General features: G+C 35.8%; 1 protein-coding gene across 1 annotated transcript in view; it reads right to left on the reverse strand.

The window, feature by feature from the left end:
- LOC145668027 (trypsin-2-like) overlaps positions 1-19,577 on the reverse strand; it is a 51,778-nt gene extending 32,201 nt beyond the window's left edge. The window contains exons 1-2 of the mRNA XM_081735496.1: positions 19,494-19,577; positions 342-427 (exon numbers count right to left, since the gene is read on the reverse strand). Coding sequence (XP_081591622.1) covers positions 342-427; positions 19,494-19,539 — 132 coding nt within the window. The 5' untranslated portion in view covers positions 19,540-19,577. The remainder of the gene's footprint in view (positions 1-341; positions 428-19,493) is intronic.
- Between the last annotated feature and the right edge of the window lie 5,633 nt (positions 19,578-25,210).

The following is a 25,210-nucleotide window of genomic DNA, read 5'->3' on the forward strand; positions in this document are numbered from 1 at the left end:
CTCAGTTTTCACAAGCAAAATAACACATTGCGCTTTCTGTTGCATAGTACACATTATTGCTAAGTTGCTCTGCACTGCACGCCTGGCTGGACTGAACTGAGGAAACGGGAAAATGACAGCACTGGTACCGTCTCAAGGTCAAGCAGACCTGCCAACTGCAAGGGAGCCAAACTTGGAGAGTTGATGAATCAAACACCACAAACTAGAATAGTGTATGTCACTTTGTACAGATTCTAGGACACATTAAAACTAGGGAGTTCTTTCTCAAACACACTGTATATACTTTACATCAAACTCCAAAAACAGAATAACTAAGTTCATACAGTTATTTGAAGTAATACCTGATATGGAAATTCACCCTCCTCTGCCAAAGTTCCTCCTACAATCTTGGACTCATTTGGATCAGTGAAGTGGAATATATTCCGACCTTCAATATAAAGGGATATTACTAGTATATATGCACAAAAATAAAAGTTACAATATTGTTACTAAATGGTAGTAATATGTTAAACTTATTCTAGAAACTACTGGGTAAAACACCTTTCAATAAGTTGACAAACTTTTGCTGTCGACTTGTGGCATATGTAAACCATGTAAGTATTAGTAATAGTAATATGTCCCCGTGCATTGGTAGCTGAGACAGCAAAAAGTTTTCAATGGCCTGTGGTCAATAATCTAGAAGTCTGACCCGGGATCAATGACCTAAGGGTACCTAGGATCACTCTTTTTAACTTCTGGCAATGAATACCTCGCCCCACCCTAAATTTTAGGAGGGATAAGTGGAACCATTTACGATTATCCTCTGTAAACAGTTTTCAATGTTGCCAGTCTGATTTTAAAGTTGAAAAGAAAGAATAATGTCATATTTTATGTCCCCTGTGGGGGACACCGGGACCGACATCGTTAAGGCCAACATACACTAGCGTATTTTCAGCGCGCATTTTCGGTCCGTAAAATGATGTCGTAAATTTCGGTCCGTAAGTTGGCCCATACACCTACCGTAAAAATAGGCGCGTAAAAGAAGAAGAACAAGAAGCGGTCATTTTTCGCTCTTCCTCTTGCCTGTTGTTTGAGCACATGGTCGTTTTCCAGTTTACTCAAATTGCTTGAACAAGATGGATCTATCTGAGGCCATGGTTGTAAGTGCAGGTGCTATAAACATTGTGTTGTTAAGTAAAAAAAATAAAAAGAAAGCATAGAAGAAACAGACTGGGAGCCACGCCGAAGAGGATTAAGAATTCACATTTATCTATATTACGTCCAAGCAGCTCAATCCACTTGGCCTAGTTTTGGTACAATCTTAGATCATTGTACTTAGTGATCTGAGATCACTAAATATTTATATAAATCGTACTTCGAAGGAGGAGGACACAGGACAGGGAAAAAGTTATATTCAATTTTTTACGATGTAAATTGCAAACATTTAAATTTCTAAACAGACACAATGATGATTTAATACAATCTGAACGTGCTTGATGTGTGGTTTCCTCTTACCTTCCGAAATAAGCCTATTGTTTGGAACTGCAGTTTACAAAGAATAAGGGAGTAAAGGAGTGTTCCGATAGTTGAATAATTGATTGATTTTTTTGTTATACAGTGTTTTAGACTGTTGACTTTGGTGGTTAAAAAGTGGGCTACTGAATGATAAATTCAATTTAAAGAAAATATGATTTACTAATGGTTGCAGCTTTCGGTTTTTTTTTTTTTTTTTTTTTTTTTTTACAAAATTAACGAAGAATATAGTAGTAACAAATAGAATAAATTATCCCCTCACGGGATACCAATTTTTATTGTTATCCACAGCTCAAAATAGGCCAGAAAGGAAAAACAAAGCTTATACAACTACCTCCAGCCCCAAGGGCGTCGTTAAGGGGGGTAAGGGGGGAGCCTCCCCCCTCAAAGTTACCAATTTCTTGACAAGTTGGCAACTTGAAGAATGCCGTTTTGTTCAATTGACTTATTTGGTTTAACATTTTCTTAGATACCCAGTTGCTGTAACTTATCAGTTCTTTTATAGATTTGGCATAAATTTTGTGTAGTTTCCTATCTTGAAATAAATTGATGTATTCGTTTAAAGCTCCTTTACTTGTTGCATGTGATCACACTTCACTTTTGTTCATTTGATATTCCTAAACATTTTGAAGAATCTTCAATAAAAAAATCTAGAAATTGTACCACTGACAAAAGCACAATAGAGGTGGCGTACAAAATTAAAACAAAGACAGATAGAAGAGGCTTTTCGGTGGCAGTTATATTGGAAACAAAAGCATTTGATACAAGAGCGTATACAAGACAACAGGTATATTGTGGAGATTAATGAAACTAATAAGAATTGATATTAATAGAACAAGAACAAGGCAGTGACTGGTTAGTATAAACTTTTTATTTCAGTTCTGTTTTGCAGTAAGACTTTCTATTCACAGGGCTTTTCGAGTAGGGAGAACTGAACAGAAGTGTGTTTTGGGAATGGTATAGCCAGTGCCTTGTATAAGGGGGAGAGCGGGGCGACAGCCCCGGGCGCCGAAGTAAGGGGGCGCAAAATTGGGATAGAAAAAGAAGAGAACGAAAGAAAAAAGAAAGAAATGAAAAATTAGAGGAATATTACTAGTATGTACTTAAATCCTCTTTCTGCTTTAGGAGGTGGTCCTATAATGTTACTCATGTTAGGAAAATATATGGGCACATATATAAAATGGAAGGGAAAAAGTATCAAAAATTGCTCAAAATCAAGGAAAATCAGGGTTTATTTCTGAAAATTTTCTTATGCTTCGTGTCAACCATGGTGGCGCTTCGCGGTTGGTATGTCGATCTCACTCATATGTACGGGGGCGCCATCGTGTACTCTCGCCCCGAGGAAAATATATGCGCACATGTATAAAATGGAAGGAAAAAGTAATAAAAAGTGCTCAAAATCAAGGAAAAGCAAGGTTTAGTTTTGAAAATTTTCTTACACTTCGCGCAAACCATGATGGCGCTTCGCGGTTGCTATTTCGACCTCACCCATATTGTACGTGGGCGCCGTCGTATACTCTCGCCCCAGGCGCTGATTTCCATGGCACGGCACTGGGGGGCTACAGTAGGTTTCTCAGGCGTTCGATGGGGGGAAGCTATAATGGATGAGTCGAGTCATTTTGTAAACCTAAGTGCATGGTTCCAAAAGTCACATTCTGGAGGGCCAAACAATACGTCTGCTGGGTGAACGCATAGACCGGCGTGTCTTTCACTTCATTTTCATACAGATGAGTTGTCATTCCTACCTTATTTTTAATCCCGTAGTTGCTTCTTTCGGAAAGTTAAACAAAAATTGAAGTTCTTCCTTTCTTTATAGTACGTGTTTATAAGTCAAAGCATTACGTAACCATTGCATGTTACGTAGTTCACAGGGCCGCAACTATGGGGAAGAAAGCAATTCACGTGCCCCGGGCGCGCGACTGGTGGGGCGTCTAAAAGGGAGGTTAAATATTAGTATTTTTCCTGCCGGTATTTAATACTTTTCATCAGAATGCGAAATCATGATATCGAAGTGGGAGGAGACTGGAGGACAGAAAAAAAAAGCTCTGCGCACTTCTCGTAAGGATTGGCTGGCGGGGATTATCTAATCTATGATAACCATGAGTTGTCAAATTAACAGTTGTGCATCATGGGTGATGATAATGATCCTGAATTGAGCTGTGAAATTGGACTCGAAACCGGGGGGTTATTCGTATTCATATCTCAGATGGGGCATGAAATGGAACGAATATGAAAATAAGGTTGCTGTAGTTTTCCACAGGGTTGGTAAGTGTGGCATTTTTTTTAATCAAGATTTGGCAATTTCAAGTTTCATTTCTCCCCCCCCCCCAATCTTGTAACGCTCGCTACGCCGCTGTCCAGCCCCATTCTTTAGAAATAGTTTGATCCTTGTTACCTCAGCTTTTGTAAGTTGAAGGAATCCTCCCCGCTGCTTCCACCTACCTTTTTTTTTATTTCAAAGTTTATCTTGCCATTTAGTTTTTATCTAGTTGTTAAAAATCATTTAAATATTTATTTATTGAAAGGTTGGGTGTTAGAGGACTTGGGTAATTTCATCACCGGAATTTTCGTCACCGGTAATTTTGTCACCAAAATATTAGCATGTAGGTTATTTCGTCACCGGAAATTTCGACATAGTAATTTCGTCACTTGTAATTTTGTCACCAAAATATTAGCATGCAGGAAATTTTGTCATGGTCATTTTTTCATCTTTGTTGAACTAAGTAGAGACAAAGTAAACGACCGAAACAGCTGACCTTATCTTAATCAAAGTTGGAAAACAATTCAGTTAGTGTTCGACTCTAGAAAATCAAAGTTTTGGATACTCGAAGCAAGAACAAACAGCAGTAAAATAACATAATGTCAGTTTCAGCAAATGTTAAAAGCACAGGCAAAATGGGCCAGTAATGGATTTATATATCACTATTTACAAATATAAGTTTTGGCAATATTAAAATTTCAGAACAGAAAATTAGCAAACAAAATATAACTTGTATTAATGCAATAAATGGTTTACATGTTCACTCTACTATAGGAAACAACAAGGATTTTTTTTTTGAAACATTTAGTTCCAGTGTTATACGTTAAGCACAAAGACTAGAGCCGTTTCTAAAAGATCTGAAACACTCTTCTAGTTTGCTGTTTGGGTGGTTGCCCCACAGCATCTTGATGAAGCACAGCTGAAACCGTTGCTTCAACTTGTTGAATTTCATGAATAAGCTTCCAAATAGTTGCGTGGGACATTCCTACTAGATGATGAAACTTCTAGTTCCACAATTCACAAATATTAATTATCCTAGAATTGCTGCTAAAGGTAGCCTGGTGAACGTTCCAATTGTCTGGGGGATATAGACGGGGCACATTACGCAAACAAATATTCCCAGACCGAGCTTTAACAGGGCGATACGTGTTTGACACGTAAGTGCTATCAAAATAGTCCAGAAGTTCCAGCTCTTCCTACGAAGTCACTTGTATTAATCGATGCACATCTGCTATTGGAAGAAATGCAAATCTGTTTATTTTCTCGCAAAATAGACGAAAATTTTCATTGCTTTTGTACCGTTCTAAGAGTCCAAGCTCTTGGACCTTCCTCCATGTTGACTGAGTCAGGTGAAAAAAGTAACGCTATAAACGAGTTGAATCTCCAAAAGTTGCATTTACAGCCAGCATTTACGCTATATCAAAATCCATTACCATAGTTACAGGTCCGGATATTCACTAAATTCACTGCACTGATGCACCACCGCACGAAACAGTTCTTCATATGAATTTTGTGTCTTGGTCTACATTAGGGCGTATACCTAGTAAAGGAAGTCTCACCTCAAATAACATACACTTTTTTTTTGGCGCCATTGAAAAGTTGGCGTTCACCATCCATGTTTCACTTTTTAATAGCTTCATAAGGCTATATTTAAAGGAAACATCCGGAAATATTTATACGTTTTTCTTCCTTTATAGAAATTTGGTCTCCACATATATCCAATAACAATTTGCCAATGTTTACTCAGAGTTGAAATATAATATAATTCTTTCAATAGCTCCTAAAAAAATGCCACTCTTTTCAAATGACTCTGTTAACTTGGAAGGTCCAAGAGTTTCGGCTCAGAGAACGGTACTAGAACGATGAAAATTTTCGTCTATTCTGCGGGAAAATTAACAGATTGGCGTATCTTCCCATATTTGTTTATTATTTTCTGTTCTGAAATTTTGATATTCGCGAAATTTAATATTTCTAAATAGTGAATAATGAACCCATTAGTGCCCCATGTTGCCTGTGCTTTTAACATTTGCTCAAGCAGACATTATTTTCTTCTACTGGTGCTTGTTCTTGCTTCGAGTAACAGAAACTTCAATTTTGCAGAGTTCAACACCAACTGAATTGTTTTCTAAGTTTTATTAAAATAACGTAAGCTGTTTGATCATTTGCTTTGTCTCTATTTAATTCAACAAAGGTGAAGAAATAACCGTGACAAAATTTCCTATATGACAATATTTCTGTGATAGAATTACTGGAAACTTTTATCTCTTGTCTCAAATACAATATCTAAAATATGTAACTCTTTATTTAATAATAATAATATATTTTGATTATGCTGCATAGTTTTGGCAGTTGAAGATTAAAGAAAACAATTTCAAAAACTTTTTCGAGTTCATTCATTGTACTTGTATTATGTTCTAAAAGACACTGGTGATGAAATTATCGTGACATTATTTTCGGTGACGAAATTACCTATATGGTAATATTTTGGTGACAAAATTACCAGTGACGAAATTACTGTGACGAATTTTCCGGTGACAAAATTACCGTCGCCCGGTGTTAGCATGCGGGGTCAGGTTAAATTCAGTTCTACTCTGGTTTTCGTTTATTGCCAGTTTATCTCTGTTTATTTTCATGGTTTCTTTAAATGTAGTCTTTAGTAATTTACTGTATTAAAAAAATGTTTTAAACTTAATGACTTTTTTCTTCGTTCTTGCTGTCGGGTATGTGACATGAGGGTAAAATTTACCCGAACTTGAGGGTTTCCACATATACATACAAATCAATTGAGTAGTAGTAAGGGCGAACTCAACATCGGATAATTTTCTTTAAATTCGAGTGATAAATTTCTAAACTTAATACCTTTATCAGATTTCCAAGGGAAGGTTTTCGAATTTTCTTCCTATCCCCCAAAATAAAGGAAGTTCACTGATAGATGAAAATAAAAAGACAAACGCGATTTTATCGAAAATGACTAACGATTCTTCTCGTACATCAATATTTCATTACCACTTTTACTATTTGGCATATGTTATTTCTGTGGTAAAAATACAAAAAGGTTAGTTTTCTCTTGCCTATGAGTTTTTTCGAGATATTTTCTCAAACACGAGTCAGTTAATTTTGTTCGTAATTGATAAATCAATGGTTTATTAATAACCGGACAATATGACGTAACTAATTTTCCCTGAAAAGATCCACAACGGGTAGTTTACTCTTGAGGGAGAATTTTTTTCGAATTTCTGAAAAACGCCTTAGGTGATAGTTCATATTTCATAAATAAATGTTTAATTAATAGCCTGCAATATGGAAACATCCACACGAAGCAGTCTTGAAGATGAGTTTCTACTATGTTCAATATGTAATGTCTATGAAAAATATACACTATTAAGTAGCAGATTGCGTCAATTATGTCAATTCTCCTAATAATGATGCATATACTACTTACAAACATGGTAAAACGATTGAGTTGTTCGTGAAATAAATTATTTAAATGACAAGTATTGAGTGTTACATAATATTTTATGGCAATATACCTTAAGTTGACATTTATCTAGGAAGGTTTGATAGTACTCCCAACACTGAGATTGAGAAATGCTTTAATAAGTTAATTTAAATTTATGAGTGTATTTCCTGTAAATGGGTGTAATTTTCCATTCTGGTCTTAGTTATGATCTCTTTTGGGCTTACACCTATTGTACTTTTCAGGTAAGTGTTCGTAAACATATCCCCATCATGATGAGATATAATACAATGTTGAAAAATATTAAACATGGCCGGCACTTCGAATTGAACCAGAACTTTTACGGCTGGGAAGCAACCATACAGAAAAAAAAAAAACTGTACAACGATTTGCTATTTGACTTAGTATATAAGCATTAATGATGAAATAGGATTATTATTAGATTTAAATATTTGCACAAACTGAGGTTTGGAACAATATACGAAGAAAGAAACATTATATATCGTGGTTTATTGAAGTTTTTTACGAGTAATATCAAGATCGCGTGAAAAATAGTTACTTTCTGAACCTATTTCGCTATAAATTCTTGTAAAGTTGATAAAGTATTTAAAATAACAAGCAGTACATTGTCAAAATAGCAAGAATCGTCATCGAATTTCAATATTCAAACTCAATTATTTGCTCCGTGTTATCAGGAAAATATCGGATAGTATCTTGTTCAAGGTCAGGATTACTACTATTTAAACTTACAGATACAGCACTAGGCCATTTTACTCTAAAACATTTTAACAATTTGATAACAATTTAATAACAATTTGAGGTCAAGATGGTACAAGACAACAGCGACATTACAAAAATAGCTTATTTATAGATGATCTGAAATTATACTCACTTGAAAAAACGTCTTCAGTTTCTGGTAACTGATTATAGGTACTGATCTAATTTTGTTTAGAAGAGACCTTTGGATAATATTAACTCTCACAGCTCGAGTGTAAAAGAGATCACTAGACCGTGTTGTTCTCGCGGGTACGCGAAAATTGATCTGACTTAACAACTGTCCATATGATATGTGGCCATTTATAATTTTTTGGAAAAATATTAGGTCAGAAATTTTGTTTCTCACTAGGGGAGGTTTGATATTGAGGGATTTTAAAACGTTATTTTTTGGAAGTGTTCGGAGGTGAGGTACTCGGTAGGATACAATGGCTAAAAAGAAGTTAATTACGGAATTTAATTTTTTAAATGAGTAGGCCAGGCCATAGACCAGATAGGAGAACAATGCACAATAGTGGGAGCAACATATGATTTATAGATAATTTTCAATTCGGCAAGAATTGGCCAAATGCTATTGACAGTCATGCTTTTTTTTTAAATATCACAACAGAGGGCCACAGCGGCTCACTGCTAAAGCACTTATCTCTGGTGCGTGGGGTCCCTGGTTCAATCTCCGTGCAAATAAGTTTGTGTGGGCAACATCATGTCCGTGGGTTTTTTCAGGGTACTCTCGTTTCCTCCCAAATTTCATTCCACCAACTCTCTCATCATCATTCACTTGCCTTAATTATTGTATTCTTTAGTCTAAATGGCATAATCGTGGGAAGTTAAACTCAAAGATTTCATTTCAGTATCACAACGTGGGTAACTCTGAAGATGTGACTTCATCTTTATATGCGCCTTTACCTGTGTGAAAAAACAAAACTAATGTCCAAATATTAAATTAAATCTTAAATTCCTAGTCGAAAGGCATCAGGTTCGATAAGTTTAGCGAGCCTATATGAGAAGTAGAACCCGAACTGCATGAGCTCCCGCCTAGTATCGAACAGGGCGCCCCGCATAGAGGACGGGTACGCTGACTATATAGCCACGGAGGAGCTCTCATAATTTGCGAATTCAGATTAGGAAGTATTGGATTTAAATACCTTTTTCTCTGTACACTCAAAATTAATTATGAATTTTAATTAGGAAATAATGTCTCGTTTTGTGCAATAGGAAATATTAGTTTAGCCGAAATCGTATCTTGTATGGAAAGACTGAAACTAGATTGGAATGATGATTTCTGGTGAGTCTACCAGCAAACCTCAGCAACGATTCGCGAGGACAACACAAGAACAGGTTTTCTCTTCTGAAAACAATAAGACCAGACCAGGGAGAAGGCCGTGGAAAGGGCAAGAGACCACCTGCTGCTCGAAAACCCTTTCATCTGAGCCGTTTTTACGCGCCGTATTTACGCTCGAAGTTAAAAGCAGCCAGACTTTTCCAGCGTATAAAAATTCGGTACGTAAACGTACGCCAGGCCCCATACACTAACGTATTGACAGCTGCTAACAAGACTAGCGCAAGAAATTTTATGGCTACGGCTGAAAAATACGTCAGTGTATGGCTCGTATTAAGGCCAACATACACTAGCGTATTTTCAGCGCGCATTTTCGGTCCGTAAAATGATGTCGTAAATTTCGGTCCGTAAGTTGGCCCATACACCTAGCGTAAAAATAGGCGCGTAAAAGAAGAAGAAAAACGGTCAGTTTTCGCTCTTCCTCTTGCCTGTTGTTTGAGCACGGGTCCTACAAACATTATGCTATTAAGGAAACGAATAAAAAGTAAGATCAACAGAATAGATTTGAATAGGAAGTGATATTCAAATGTAGGAGTACTTTTTGTTTCTTTTTCATAGAATCGGAATGTGAAATTCCCATAGAATATTTTAAGAAAGTTAAATCAGATTAAAAAAAGAAAAAGGAAGAAAGAAAAACAAAAGCTAAATGCATGATTTTGCGAAAGCAGTATTCAATTTAATAAATTTTCTCACTAAATTTGTTAGACTTCTCGAACAAATAAATAAATCTACTCTCTTGGTGTAACATATCTCATGGAACCAGGGCCTACCATCCAGCTTGTGCCACTCATGTCTTTAGGGCAGGGTGCGAATCCCGAGCCGGAATTTCCTTGTATTTTGTTTTAATCCCTTCCAAAAGCAACAAATTGAAACATTGATCGCTCACAAAGCAATCAACTATCTCCTGTTAGGAACTATTTTATTCCCCTTCAAATATACACAACCTAATTTGCGCACTGCTTTTGGGTAATATATGCTCAGCACATCTGCTGCTCTTGTAGAATCTAGTCCTTAATGAAAGGGTCACGTAAAAGAAGGACAATCAACCGTCTCCAAGTACAAACACAGCAAGTTTTAATTTCGAAGCGTGACTTGACAAGCTATTTAAAAGTTACAAAGAATATCTAGAATAATTAAAATTTAATATTTAGAAAACGAATTAACACTTGATCTGAAGTACAACATAACCAAATGAAAACAATATAAATGGTATTGTTGTACTTTACTAATATGAAAGGTGGCAACTAATTCACTCTCCTGTTTTCTTTCACGATCTTTGAAGCATAGCATTTGTTCTAACAGTGACGATATTAATGCACCATGCTACATTACATTGGATAGTACATTTGCTCATAATAATAAGTTGCTTGTAAGTTAAAATATCTTTTTAAGATAAAAAATACTTTACCTTAAATACAACTAATTTTTAAATATATAAGTGCTTGTCCTATCTCAACCGTTTAGCAACTGTAGAATAGATTGCTTTATATTTAGAATAGTTCTCATCAGAGTCGTAACTAAGTTGGGGGGCCAGCGGGGCGGTTGCCCCGGGCGCTGATAGCAAGGGGGTGCCGAAGGAGCAAGAAGAAAGGAAAGTATTGGAAATGAAAATAGATTTGTTAAAAATTTTCTTGCTGCTACGCCCGCAATCCAAACGTTTCAATAAGTCAGAACAAGTTTTTACTTATTACTTTTTTTTTAAAGCTATTATTTCTTAATGACGATGTGACATACATGCTGCCAAGTAATGACTTACAGTATAAACAAGAGCGTTTTCAAAATCAGAAACGGTCACAGTCTTGAATACGTACGAATCACGCATGTTGATGATGATGAGTTTAGTTAATCACGTTTTTCTACCCAATCGTTTTAATCACGACGATGAGAATAAAGGCATGAAAAATGAAAGGAGTGAAGAGACACACAAGTTGGTGTTCGCGCTGGAATATTAAAAATGAAGGTAAACAAGGGAAATAATAACGTTCTTGAATTTGAAACAGTTGTAGAATTGGGGTTTAATGGGTCAGAACTTTACCCCACGAATTTCGTCTTTTTATTATTTCATTGACATATGAAATGCTTCCAATTTAAAGGAATTTATTGGGATCATTTCTGCATTAACTACTTGTATCGCCAGGATTCCTCTTACGTATCTGGTTGTATGATTTTTTATTCATCTACATACCTACAAAATACACACACAGATTATATATATATATAATGTGTGTGTGTGTGTGTGTGTGTGTGTGTGTGTGTACGTGTATTTTAATATGTTTATTAATAAAAGTAACCTTAAATTCACAATTTTCAGTCATTAAGAAATTAGTTAAGTACTATAATTCTGAACATACACTATGTGATCAAAAGTATCCGGATACCCGGATGAAAATGACTTACATGTTCCTTAGCGCCCTCCATCGGTATTGCTGGAATTCAATATGGTGTTGGCCCACCTTTAGCCTTGATGACAGCTTCCACTCTCCAGGCATACTTTCAATCAGGTGCTGGAAGGTTTCTTGGGGAGTGATAGCCCATTCTTCACGGAGTGCTGAGCTGAGGAGAGGTATCGATGTAGGTTGGTGAGGCCTGGCACAGTCGGCGTTCCAAAACATTCCAAAGGTGTTCTATAGGATTCAAGTCAAGACTCTGTGCAGGCCAGTTGTGGATCACAGTGATGTTGTGGTCGTGTAACCACTCCGCCACAGGCCATGCAGTATGAACAGGTGCTCGATCGTGTTGAAAGATGCAATCGCCATTCCCGAATTGCTCTTCAATAGTGGGAAGCAAGAAGGTGCTTAAAACATCAATGTAGGCCTGCGCTGTGAGAGTGCCACGCAAAACAACAAGGGGTGCAAGCCCACTCCAAGAAAAACACGACAACACAATAACATCACCACCTCCGAATTTTACTGTTGGTACTACACATGCTGACAGGTGACGTTTACCGGGCATTTGCCATACCCGGCCATCGGATCGCCACGTTGTATATCGTGATTCGTCACTCCACACAACGTTTTTCCACTGTTCAATCGTCCAATGTTTACTCTCCTTACACCAAGCGAGGTATTTACCTGCGTGATGTGTGGCTTATGAGCAGCCACTTGACCATTAAATCGAAGTTTTTTCTCATCTCACGCCTAACTGTCATAGTACTTGGAGTGGATCCTGATGCAGTTTGGAATTCCTGTGTGGTGGTCTGGATAGATGTCTGTCTATTCTCTCTTCAACTCTCTTCAACTGTCGACGGTCTCTGAACAATCGACTATTCGACTTTTGTGCTGTACGTGTCCCTTCACGTTTCTACTCCACTATCACATCAGACACAGTGGACCTAGGGATGTTTAGGAGTGTGGAAATCTCGCGTACAGACTTCTTACACAAGTGACACCCAATCACTTGACCATGTTCGAAGTCCGTGAGTCCCGCGGAGCGCTCCATTTTGCTTTCTCACGATGTCTAATGACTACTGAGGTCGCTGATAATGATTACCTGGCAGTAGGTGGCAGCACAGTGTACCTAATATGAAAAACGTATGTTTTGGGGGGTGTCCGGATACTTTTGATCACATAGTGTATGTAGTAGCCAAACTACATTTTGGATTTCAAGTACAAACATTAAACATATTATTTACCTCCATCGATCAATGTTAAGAAATTCGCAAAGAAGGCCCCTTCAGAGTTTCCGTTACATTTCACAAAATATTTTTTACCGTAAAACAATCAAAATTAATATCTTCTTTATGTGCTCATATACAGAATATCATAAAATTACAAAAGTTTACAATTATTACTGGAAATTGATGCTGTTACCCATTTCGAACATTTTTTAAATCACATAATTTTTAACGTATTAAAATTTCTTTTCGTATATATAGTATCAAACGTAAATAGTTGTAAATTTTCATAATTGTTCTCAAAGTGGATTTGTGTACAGCAAAGGCAGTTTTGTAAGTTTAACAAAAAGTTCAATATAAGCCTCATGAAAACAGCTTTTATTTGTAAAAGAATAGAGAATGATCACTTTTGGCTGTTGCAATAGTCTGTGCAAGCAGCATAATAAAACTTCAACGTAGCATAACAACAACAGCTGTTTCTTTTATTTGTAAAAAAAAAAAAAAAAAAAGGAAGCTTGATAAGGTGAGTGTAGGGGCGCCGAATTCTACTTCGCCTCTGGCGCCGAAATCTCTACCAACGGCTCTGTTTTTCTTCCACCTTCTAAACATTTGTATTGTTTACTAACACTTATCGATTCGACTGTGATATTCCTCATTGTTGTATATATATATATATATATATATATATATATATATATATATATATATATATATATATATATATATATATATATATATATATATATATATATATATATATATATATATATATAATATAAATAAAATGTTTCGAACTTTTAATATTCCCCTTCACCGGACGCAAATTCTTATTAATTAATACACTGAGAAAAGTCCGTTATTCGGTCAGCGCTATATTGTACAAATATACAGAATCATTATGTTTACTACAGAAATCTGCACGGAACATACGTTATCCATATGCTACACTTTCCCCGCTTAGATGTTACATCATTCCGTTGCAGGATGTATGACATCTAACAGTCTTCCATATATCATATACGTATACGTATGTATGACATCTAACAGTCTTCCATATATCATATACGTATACGTATGTTACATATGCCAGTTGTATGCTACATGCGTATATCTGTATGTGAGATCCTGACCACCTATATACAATTCTTTCGTTCGTACAGAAAGCACGTTTATTCGAAACATGTATGCGGAAAGTATATATAAAATGTACTTTTTCAGTTATACATTTCCTGTACGTTAAGTCCTAAAACTACATGATTTACACGTTTTTACGTACGCCACATACATTTTTCTCAGTGTATAATTTCACAATACGCCCTCTGTTCGCCTCTAATGTTAATGTATAAGAAATAAGAAATTTACAGCATTCAATGTAGGGTCTACTGAAAACCTTGTGACACAGTAAGCAGACACTTTTAATTGATGAAACCAAGTTTTAAATTTTTTTTTTAAAAAGCGATTGATTCTAATGACTGGAGCAAACCACATGTTCAAATTAAATATAACAAATTTGGTGTTTTTTTTAAAAGGTCATTTATTTAATTGTAAACAAATTAATTTAAGTTGTTGGCCAATATAATGACTATTAGTGAATATTCTACGTTTGAACGCATCGTTTGATTATTAACAGTTAAGAAAACATAATGAAACTAATTGTAGATCTGAAGTGAAGTAATTCAAATAAAACCATATAGATCTAATTAAATACTACTAAAATTATTCCTCAACAATTTCTTAAAATTAACTTAAATTGGGAATATTATTAACAAGTTTGCTGTCCATCGGCGATTAGGGGCGTGGAGATAATTGCTGCCCCTACTTTTTTGGCTTTACACTATAGCCTATTTACATGTCCCCTTACTATTAGTAGTGTTTTGTCCCCCTTTCTAGTGTTCATACCCAATTGCCGTCACTGGTACTTTCCATTACAAGCGAATAGATCTGTGTTTTTGCGCAACTACAATTGATTACGGAAAGTAAGATAAATTTAACGCTTTATTAAAATTATTATAGTTATTTAGTATACTAAATATTAAATTTGTCTAAAAGAAAGATGTTTGCACGTGTATGTTATATGGGAACATAAAAAACTGCAAATAATAAAATGTGGGGTTGTTACAAATGATTGTAGCTGTTTCATGAATTTGGCGTAGCTATGATATTTGGCATATTATCACGAAGCTTTACCATAATATAGACCTTAATTTATTTAATTTCGAACTTATAGTAGTCAAATTCCGTTCAAACATTAGATATTCACAACTCTCTATCCTCCAATTCAACTCAGATTAGGTTATTTTCAAACAAAGTTAAACTATTCTGAACGACTGGTTTGTTTAAATGTTACTACATGTTGGTACAAACATCCAACTGCTTATTAAAATTAACTGAGAGCTACCCAATCTTAGTTTAGATTTTTTTTTCAAAAGAAGTTTAAACTGTTAACTCATTAAAGACACTTTGAATCAAATCCATTCGTTCGTTTAAAATTATTATTATTATTATTATTATTATTATTATTATTATTATTATTATTATTATTATTATTATTATTATTATTATTATTATTATTATTATTACATTTGTTTCACAGCTTATGAACCAATGATTTGAAGCAATCTAAGTCGGAAGAGTTTCCATTTACTGGTTCAGAAAATAAACAGATTTGTTTTATTTTAAATTTTCATTTCTCTCAGTGTAAAGAGCCCGTCGTATTGTATGTTTTTAATACTCATAGTTCTTATATTCATTACATAAGGCATATTTCACTGTAAGAAAGTGTAGTTATAAGGAATTAAGCAGAAAGTAAAAAGAAAAATGTAAACAAACTTGTATGTTATACGAAACTGAAAACAATTAAATATCAATTAATTTCGAAGCTCTAGTAGTAAAAATGACACTAAAAAATTACACTATTAAGTAAGAAGAAAAATAGTACACTATTAAGTCAATTATTACATAAATTCTCCTGACAGGATGGACATGCTACTTATATAGATAGTAAAACGATTAAGTTGAGTTGATTTTGAGTTTAACGTCCCTTTCACCAGCGAGGCTATATGAGACGAGGCCCACTGATTAACGTGAAATCCGAACCACATGAACTCCCACCGGGAAGCAAACCCGGCTCTCTCACGCCAAAGACACGTATGCTAACTGTTTAGTCACAGAGGAGCTCAGTAAAATGATTGAGTTGTTCGTGAAAAGAAATTAAGTGTCAGATATTCATTGTTATTTAATATTTTGTGATAATAGACCTTAAGTTAATGTTTATCTGGGGAGAATTGATAGTAACCACACCACAAAGGTTGAGAAATGCTTTAATGGCATATTACGAGTTAACATCAACTATTATGAGTGTAATCCTATTTCCTGCAAATGGGTGTCATTTCAATTTTGGCGTTAGGTATGTTCTGTTTTGAGTCTACATAAGCTTTTCAAATAAGTGTTGGCACAGTCCCCATCATGACGAGATATAATAAAATGTTGAAAAATATTCAACATGGCTAGTACCCTGGATTGAACTTGAACTTTTAAGGCTGAAAAGCAAGCACACTGAAACGAGCGGTACAATGATTGTGCTATTTAAACTTAGTATGTGAGCACTAATGGCGAAATAGGATTATTAGGTCTATTAAATTTAAAATATATGTACAATCTGAGGTTTGAAATAATTCACAAAGAAAGAAACACTAGCCTATGTTTTGTGGTTTATCACATTTTCTTTTTCACGAGTAATTTTAAGATCACGTGAAAAAAATAATGACTTTCTGAACCTATTTTGTTACAAGTTCTTGTAAAATTGAGAAGATACTTAAAATAACAATCAGCAGGTGGTCGAAATAGCAACAAAAAAAAATAAAAATAAAAAAATCAGCGAATTTCGATAGTCAAACGCAATTTTTTGCTGTTTTATCAGGCAGATATCGAGATAGTATCTTGTTGAAGTATCTTGGGACTAATTGTCAAATATTAAATTTAATGTTAAATTCGTAGTCGAAAGACATCATGTTCGATTGGATTGGGTTTGACTTGAGCGACCTTTTAGACAGCGAGGCTATATGAGAAGTGAGATCCAAACTGCGTGAGCTTCTGCCGAGAATCGAACAGGATGTCCTGCGCCGGAGAAGCTTACGCTGACCATATAGCCACGGAGGAGCTCTCATAATTTGCGAATTCAGATTAGGAAGTATTGGATTTAAATACCTTTTTCTCTATACACTGAAAATTAATTATGAATTTTAATTAGGAAATAAAGTCTCGTTTTGTGCAATAGAAAATATTAATTTAGCCGAAATCAGGTATTGTATAGAAAGACTTGAAACTAGATTGGAATGATGATTTCTGGTGAGTCTACCAGCAAACCTCAACAACGATTCGCGAGGACAACACAAGAACAGGTTTTCTCTTCTGAAAACAATAAGACCAGACCAGGGAGAAGGCCGTGGAAAGGGCAAGAGACCACCTGCTGCTCGAAAACCCTTTCATCTGAGCCGTTTTTACGCGCCGTATTTACGCTCGAAGTTAAAAGCAGCCAGACTTTTCCAGCGTATAAAAATTCGGTACGTAAACGTACGCCAGGTCCCATACACTAACGTATTGACAGCTGCTAACAAGACTAGCGCATGAAATTTTATGGCTACGGCGGAAAAATACGTCAGTGTATGGCTGGTGTTAAAGCAAGGCGCAAAATTTAAAGGTCAGACCCACTCACCAATAGAAAACTGATGGTTGCCAGTATCTCTCACGTACAAATTATGAGACAAACCATTTCGATTGAGGGTGGGAAAGGAGAGGCGAATTACAACGTTGTGAAGTTGCACTTTCATATCGCTTTTCTCTCACTCAGAGACAATTATTTTCGTGCGAAATAGACACTGTGCAGTCCTGTGAGTTTAAGCGGAAACCATTACTACTGAACACTGGGCGCCAGCTCAAAATTTCTAGTCGCTAATGGCGACTGGGTGACTTTAACTTTTGCGCCCTGCCTTAAAGCATATTATTTACACAAAGACAAGGTAAATCATCAATATCACTGAGATATTCCGCAGGCATGAAAGAAACATATGATAGTATGTCTGTGTTATTAGGATTGAATTATTATTACAAGTATTGCTCCGAATTTATAAAGATTTGAAGTAATTGTTGTGTTACTACAATTAGAGATAATTTAGAAAGTACTGTTTTATACTTTGTTCAAAAAACAATAGGACCCTTGAGTCACGCTACATTACTACACTATGAAAGATTTCTCTGGTTAAACGTGTATACCAGGATATCAAAAATTTAATGTTCCTGTAGTAAATTCACACAAACTGATCATATTGCTTTCTACGTATTCTACCTACTCATATAACATTAGGCTTAATAAAAATTTTCGTTAGAGCTACGGACAGCTTGGCTGAAAATTCACGTAGACAAATTTCCAAGTAATTACGAGCTGTTAGCAACGAACAAAAAGAAAAGCTCTATCATTGGTGTTCAGAAAAGAGAGCAGAGGTATCAAGGTAGAATAAATTTTCGCATGGTGGGTGGCTACTGCTAGCTTTTAGATAATACAGAAAGTAAAACACACTAGGAAAAGAAAAAGAAGTATAAATTTTAGAAACATTTATCATTTTTATAGTACTTTGTGTATTAGCTGCATAGTTTGGTTTAATACCAATACAGACTTTATACAAACATTATTTCTGAGATCTTCTATAATTATGAAAAAAGGCATGATTTTTTAGAAAACAAATCTTGACTTATTGTACTATATTAAAATTGAAATATTAATAAAAAGTAATTTTCTATGTCATATCAATTTTTATTTAGTAAATTAAAGCAAGTTTAAGTAACTTAAAAATAGAGATTGTGTCGTACTCAATTCAGAAACATTTTGTAAAAGTATTATTAGTTTCTTCCATTCCATGATAACTTATTTATAAAATGAATGAACTTTCTAATTATATTCCGAAGTGCAGTATACTTGTGATGTAGTTAAAATTGTGTATCAAGGAAATAAATTACTTTATAGTTTTTGACGGAATCCAGACGCTTCTGTCGAAGAAAAATGTTACATGCTAGGAACTTTCTATTGACATTTTCATGCTCAGGAGAGCCGACATGGAGTGCTTGATTTTTGTCCATACGGTAGACAAAAAGCTTAATCTTTTTTAAAGCAAGCATTTGAACTTTCTCAGCAGTATAGTAGAGTTAACGTCGTTGAATTGAGCAAAGTTTTGACCATTGCTGGGTGTCCCCTTGGTGCTTATGTATCCATTTCGACATTGGGAGAAAACTATCTAGTTTCTCTCCAGCTACCAACCAGACAATGTGCTCTGATCCCAGGGAAACGTGTAGAGCAGTGAGGCTAGTATGTTGGACTTACCCACTTTCATACGTGTCAAACTTACTCTGGTAGTATCACTGAGTTTCTAAATTGATACATATAATTATGAGATTGTACTTTTCATCAGGTGATTTCAGATTAATTGAGTTTCCAGACATTTTCAACTTGAATGAGTAACACTACCTTAATAATTTCTCTCCTTACCTTCACTAATCGTAATGAAGCCCAGGATTGTTAAGAAGAGTTTCATTTTTTTTTTCTTTTCCACAATGCTAACAGCTAATTGAAACTCCCAAATACAGAGATATTTTTTTATATATACACACCTACTAATCTATCTTCCTTCCTAGATGATAATTTTGTTATTACCCGTTGTTGTTGCTTCATAGTGAAGTAGATATAAACTTGTTTGTATAGCTAACACCCAACATCCTTCTATATCTGGATGCTTTCGTTTTCAATACTATCAACCATTTAAAAGAAGAGATCAGCGTTTACATTATCATGTTCTTGCATTATGTTTATAAGCTTAAAATGTGTTTTGAATACATTTTACTTCCTATTTGTGGTAACAAATTTTGTAGTACAGCATTGAAGAATTCATTGCCGGTGTTAGTAAATGTCAGTAGTCAAAGTAGACTGAAGGAACTGAAGATCGAATGTAGGGAAATCACGAAAAAATCTCAAAATAATCAGGGCCAATTATGTGTAACGGATGCTTTATTGGTAATGATTTAATTACAGATTTTTTGCGTTCATTAAGTACTGTATGATAAATGTTTAATTAATTGAAGTTGAACGTCTCTTCTCAGCGCAGATGCCATGTGAACCGGAATGTATTGCTTAAAGTGGGATTCCAACCATGCTATGGGTTTGAATATTTCACCGGCCATTGATAGACACACAGAAAGTAGGTACGTTAGCCCCTTAGACACCAAAGAACACCTTATGAAATATGAAATCAGAATTTGATCTAGGATACACTATGAAATATAAAATGTGAATATGTCAGACCGTGACAAATTATTCAAACTTAAAAACGTTTTAATATATATTCCGTTGGTCCAAATAAAATGTTCACTCCAGGTGAGCTATTCCCCAAGTCAAAAAAAGGCATTTTCTTAATGTTCTAACTTTTAATTCAGCACTCCTTCCATTGATGCCCTGACCAACTCATCACCAGGGTCACGTATTCCGTCTTCTACACCTAGTTACCGCTCTGCTTAGAAAGGAATCTAAGACGCTAGACACGAATGCAAGAATGTTCATTGTTCTAACAAATCAAGAATTCTTTGCTTTAAAACTATACACGTAACAATTTTACAATCGAGCAATTTGTCTGTGGGCTTTGCTTTTTCAGTAACAAAGAAAATACATTGGGTCATGTTAGATCAGTGGGTCATGGTGGATCGTTGGGTTCATGGATCAGAGTAGGTCCGTGGGTTATGGTATGTTGGTAAGACCATGTAGGTAGTGGGTTGCAGAGTGCGTCACATAGTATTGACCCACAATCCATTCCATATCTGCTTGGTAGTCCACCCTACTACGTAACAACAGCATCTTCGTAGATGGAGAGGGGAATTACCAAACTGTCTGGCACGTTGATTTCGATCTAGCTATTGTCCTGATTGTTATTCGATTGTCATTGTTGATCTATTATAAACAAAGTTACGGCTGAAATACCACGTTCCTGATACAATTGCATCTTTTCTCAAAATGGTGAGATATACGTTTTTGTCCATTATTCTGTTGATTAGAACTAAATCAGTGAATCTGAGAAACAATCCCAAATAGAGGCACTGCCTTGTCTATGCTTTACTCTAGAACACGATTTCTCAAACTGTGTTCCCCGGAGCTCTGGAGCTCCCCAAGAGGCGATCAAGAGCTCCTCGAATATTTGGCAATAATGAAGAAAGAAACCACGAAACATAAAATAAAGTAGCTTTCTCGAAAAAAATACTAACCACAATAGAAAAATATTGTCAGATTGTTCTACGTTGAAAGATGTTTATGGTGCTTCACATAATGTGAAATCCTTACTCAACACTAAATCTCCGTGTATTTTGAATTTGTTGCTTTCTGATAACTAATAGTTGTGAGCAAAATACAATTTTCTTCGCATCATGTAATAATGTATTTCATAATGTTTGGTATCAGTTTCTCTGCATTTACCAATCTGTAATTCTTTAGTGACAGCTCAAAATTCCACAGATTTTTAAAAAAGTTTATATCTTAAAATAATTTCTTCGTAATTTATCTTCCACCTCTATCTATGTCATCTCTTCCATCTCTTGCGAAGAAAACAATAGGCTTCATAAAAGTGTATACGTACGTAAAATCCCTGGCCGATGACCTTGGTAACCAGGTAACTCTTTCCCTATAACAATTCAGATATTCTGTAGTAAATTCCGTTTTTCTTTTGTTTGTTTCGCTAGAATGTATTTCCTTTGTAAGTATGAGCAGAGTATGTACGGATTTGAATACTTTCAATATTAGACTACCTACTATTTTCAGTTTTCTACTCGGCAACTTATGCAGACATACATAGCATACACATTAACATACTGATTAAGATATACATTATTGAAATATATGAGCACAATTGAAGACTTTGTTGCAAAAACCCGTTAAGTCCAAAAATTGAAAGTGTAAAGGAGATAGCTTCACAAGCGTTTATCTTCATCTGATTTCTTCAAACTTGGAATATATATACTAGACCCAAAATAAATCGACACGTATTTTTTTGTTTGTTTCAAAAAATATGTTAAAGGGGGCAAAGGGTCCCTTTTCAAAACAGGGTCCGATTGATTAAAAGGGCCACTTTAAAGAAACGAAACTCTGCCTATGCAAAGATGAGTTGAAAGTAGGAAATACGGTTTTGTCGTTTTCACCAGAAAAGGGTTGCAGGGGCAATGCCCAATTCGAAATGACAAAGGTCCCCGCACCATTGTTGCGGAAATTGGATGTTGGTTGAATTGCTCGAAAGCGTGATATATCGTAGATATGGTGTTATTAAGAAAACGTACCAATGGACACAACCACAAATCACTGACCATTTGGGCACTACAGGCCAGTTTTTTGAAAACAGCCAAAAATAAAGACATTTTGGATATTGGTAAAAATGACTGAAACCGTAACATGCAGTAGATATTGTGATACTGAGAAAAAGCCTTAATGGGAATAACCACCAATCACTAATCTTTAGTCACTAGGAGGCCACTTTTTTTGAAAGCATCCAAAGATAGTGATGTTCTGGATTTCGATGAAAATGACTGAAACTGTGATATGTTATATATGTTGTGATCCTGAGAAAAAGTCTCAATATACACAACCGCCAATCACTGACTGTTTGGCAGTACAGAGCCATTTTTTGAAAACAGTAGAAGGTAACGTTATTCTGGATTTTGGTGGAATTGCTTGAATCCGTGATATGTGGTAGATATTGTAATCCTGAGAAAGAGTCTCAACAGGCACAGCCACATATCACTGACCGTTTGGCCACTACGAGGCCACTTTTTTCAAAGCAACCGAAAATAGTGATGTTCTGGATTTCGGTGAAAATGACTGAAACTGTGATATGTTGTAGATATTGTGAACCTGAGAAAAGATCTTTATGTGCGTAACCAGTAATCACTGACCGTTTGGCCACTTCGAGGCCACTTTTTTGAAAGCAGCCGAGCCAAAGTTGGTGATATTCTGGATTTTGGTCAAAATGACAGAAACCATGATATGTTGTAGATATTGTCATATTGAAAACAAGTCTCAATGGACACAACCAAAAATCACTAAACGTCTGGTCACTACAGAGCTACTATCTTGAAAACGGCAGAGTACAACGATGTTCTGGATTTTGGTAAGATTGTGTAAAACTCATCATGAGAAAAAGTCTTACGGACACAACCATCCAATTATGATCGTTTGGCCACTACAGATCCAGAGTTTCTAAAACAGCCGGGTATAACGATATTTTTGATTTCTGTGTAAATGAATGAAACTGTGATATGTGGTAGATGTCGTGATCCTGAGAAAAATTGTCTAGAACATCCCAGTGTTTTTCTTTGTCCCGCAAGATGAACATCTGAACGTTGTCTATACTTAAATGACATTGGCCGCTACTCTCCCCATCCCTTTTCCGGGTTGTGGGATACAACTTTTCAGGGTTTCATACAATTCTACAATAATTCCAGAGTATCCTTACCTTCTGCTGTTTTTAAAAAAATGTGGCCCCGTAGTTGCAAAATGGTCACTGATTGGTAGTTGCGTCCATTGAGACTTTTTCTTAGGATCACAATATATACAACATATCAGAGTTTCAACAATTACACAGAAATCCAGAATGCCGTTAACTCCTGCTCGTTTATAAAAAATGGGGCCCTACAGTGGCCAAACGGTCAGTGATGGGCACTGTTGCCACACTTGGTACAATTGTACCAAATTCAGCCCCTTTTGTCATTCATCGGCCCGTTGGTACCACGCTGACATTTTCAGCCCCTTTTGTGAAAAAGTTGGTACAATTCTATCCAATTCAGCACCATTTAACAAATACTTGTCAGATTTTCAAAAGTGTCAGTAAGACTTTTCCTACATCTCATGTTACTCATACTGTGTGATGTCATGAGGAGCGAACTCGGAGATGATTGATTTGTTTCTCGTTTTAGATATATATTTTTACATATATGGCCATAATACCGTTTTAGTTTATTGGTCACTTTGAAATAGAGGCGCGTTTGGTTTCCTTACAATACATACCGAAGACGATAACTGTTTTCTCTTAATTTGCGGCCTCTGTCATACTTCCTACGTGCGAGAAAAGTTTCATCTACTTCCACGGATGTTTAGGGTCCTCCCAGTGGCGTAGCAATAGGGTAGGCAGGGCAGGCATTGCCTACGGGAGCAGGAAGTTTCGGTATTTAGGTGGCGCCCCAGGCTTTTAGTAAAAGAGAAGCAAATGGAGCTCCAAGTTTTCATGGTCTTCATTTCCAAACATGACAAGAATAAAAATCCCTGCTTACTTCGCTCGCAGTTTATTACATTTGCGTATCAAATTATTGGCATTACTGTTAACTCGTCGAGGTTATAGCACTGTATGATTAAGAAATTAATCCTCCTGGTAATTAATTATTACCGTATTAATACGATACCAGTCCTATATAACATGTACTGAGCTTACTAACTATAAATAAAATTACCCTGCGCAACAGGCTTTCAACAATAACGACAAATTGGTGGACAAACACCGTGCTCGTGGGTTTTCTCGGGGTTCTTCCGTTTCCTCCCACTTTCTTCATTCCACCATTTCACTCATCTCTCATCATCACCGTCTCCTTTAGCCTAACTGGCATAACCGTGGGACGTAAAACTGAAGATTTCATTTCATTTTTCAATAACTACAAATTCTATGACCTATAAGATCTGGAGTAAAACGAGTTAAAAAGTGTTATCATGAGGCACAGCATAATTGCCACGTACTGCGGCTATACAGAACCAAGCACAAACACCAAAGGTTGGGCAAACCGGGCAACTGTCCGGGACGCTAACGTCAGGGGGCGCCCAAACGAGCACTCCAAAATAAATTTTCGATCACTGTAATAAAATGTAAAGTATATTCTAGGACTAGGTGAGGGGAAAAAAGACTCATTGGCAGGGTGAAAATTTTGCCTTCGTCCGCTCCTGACGTTGACTGAGATGACGTAGTGTTAAATAGATGAGGACGATACTGAACTATTTAGGTTCTAATCTCAACATTATTAGAGAGTAATAATTAGCTGATCTTCTTAAATACCGATTGCAATATTACTTACAATATTTTTGTAGACGTGATAACTTTTTTTTTTTTTTTTTTTTTTTTGTAGTTAGCGAATTTTTAGCCCTGTTTTAGCGGAAAGAAAAATCTCGTGTTGGCAACACTGCCCAAAGCTAGC

This window comes from Thermobia domestica, chromosome 13 (assembly GCF_964235325.1).
Source record: "Thermobia domestica chromosome 13, izTheDome1.hap1.1, whole genome shotgun sequence".
NCBI lineage: Eukaryota > Metazoa > Arthropoda > Insecta > Zygentoma > Lepismatidae > Thermobia > Thermobia domestica.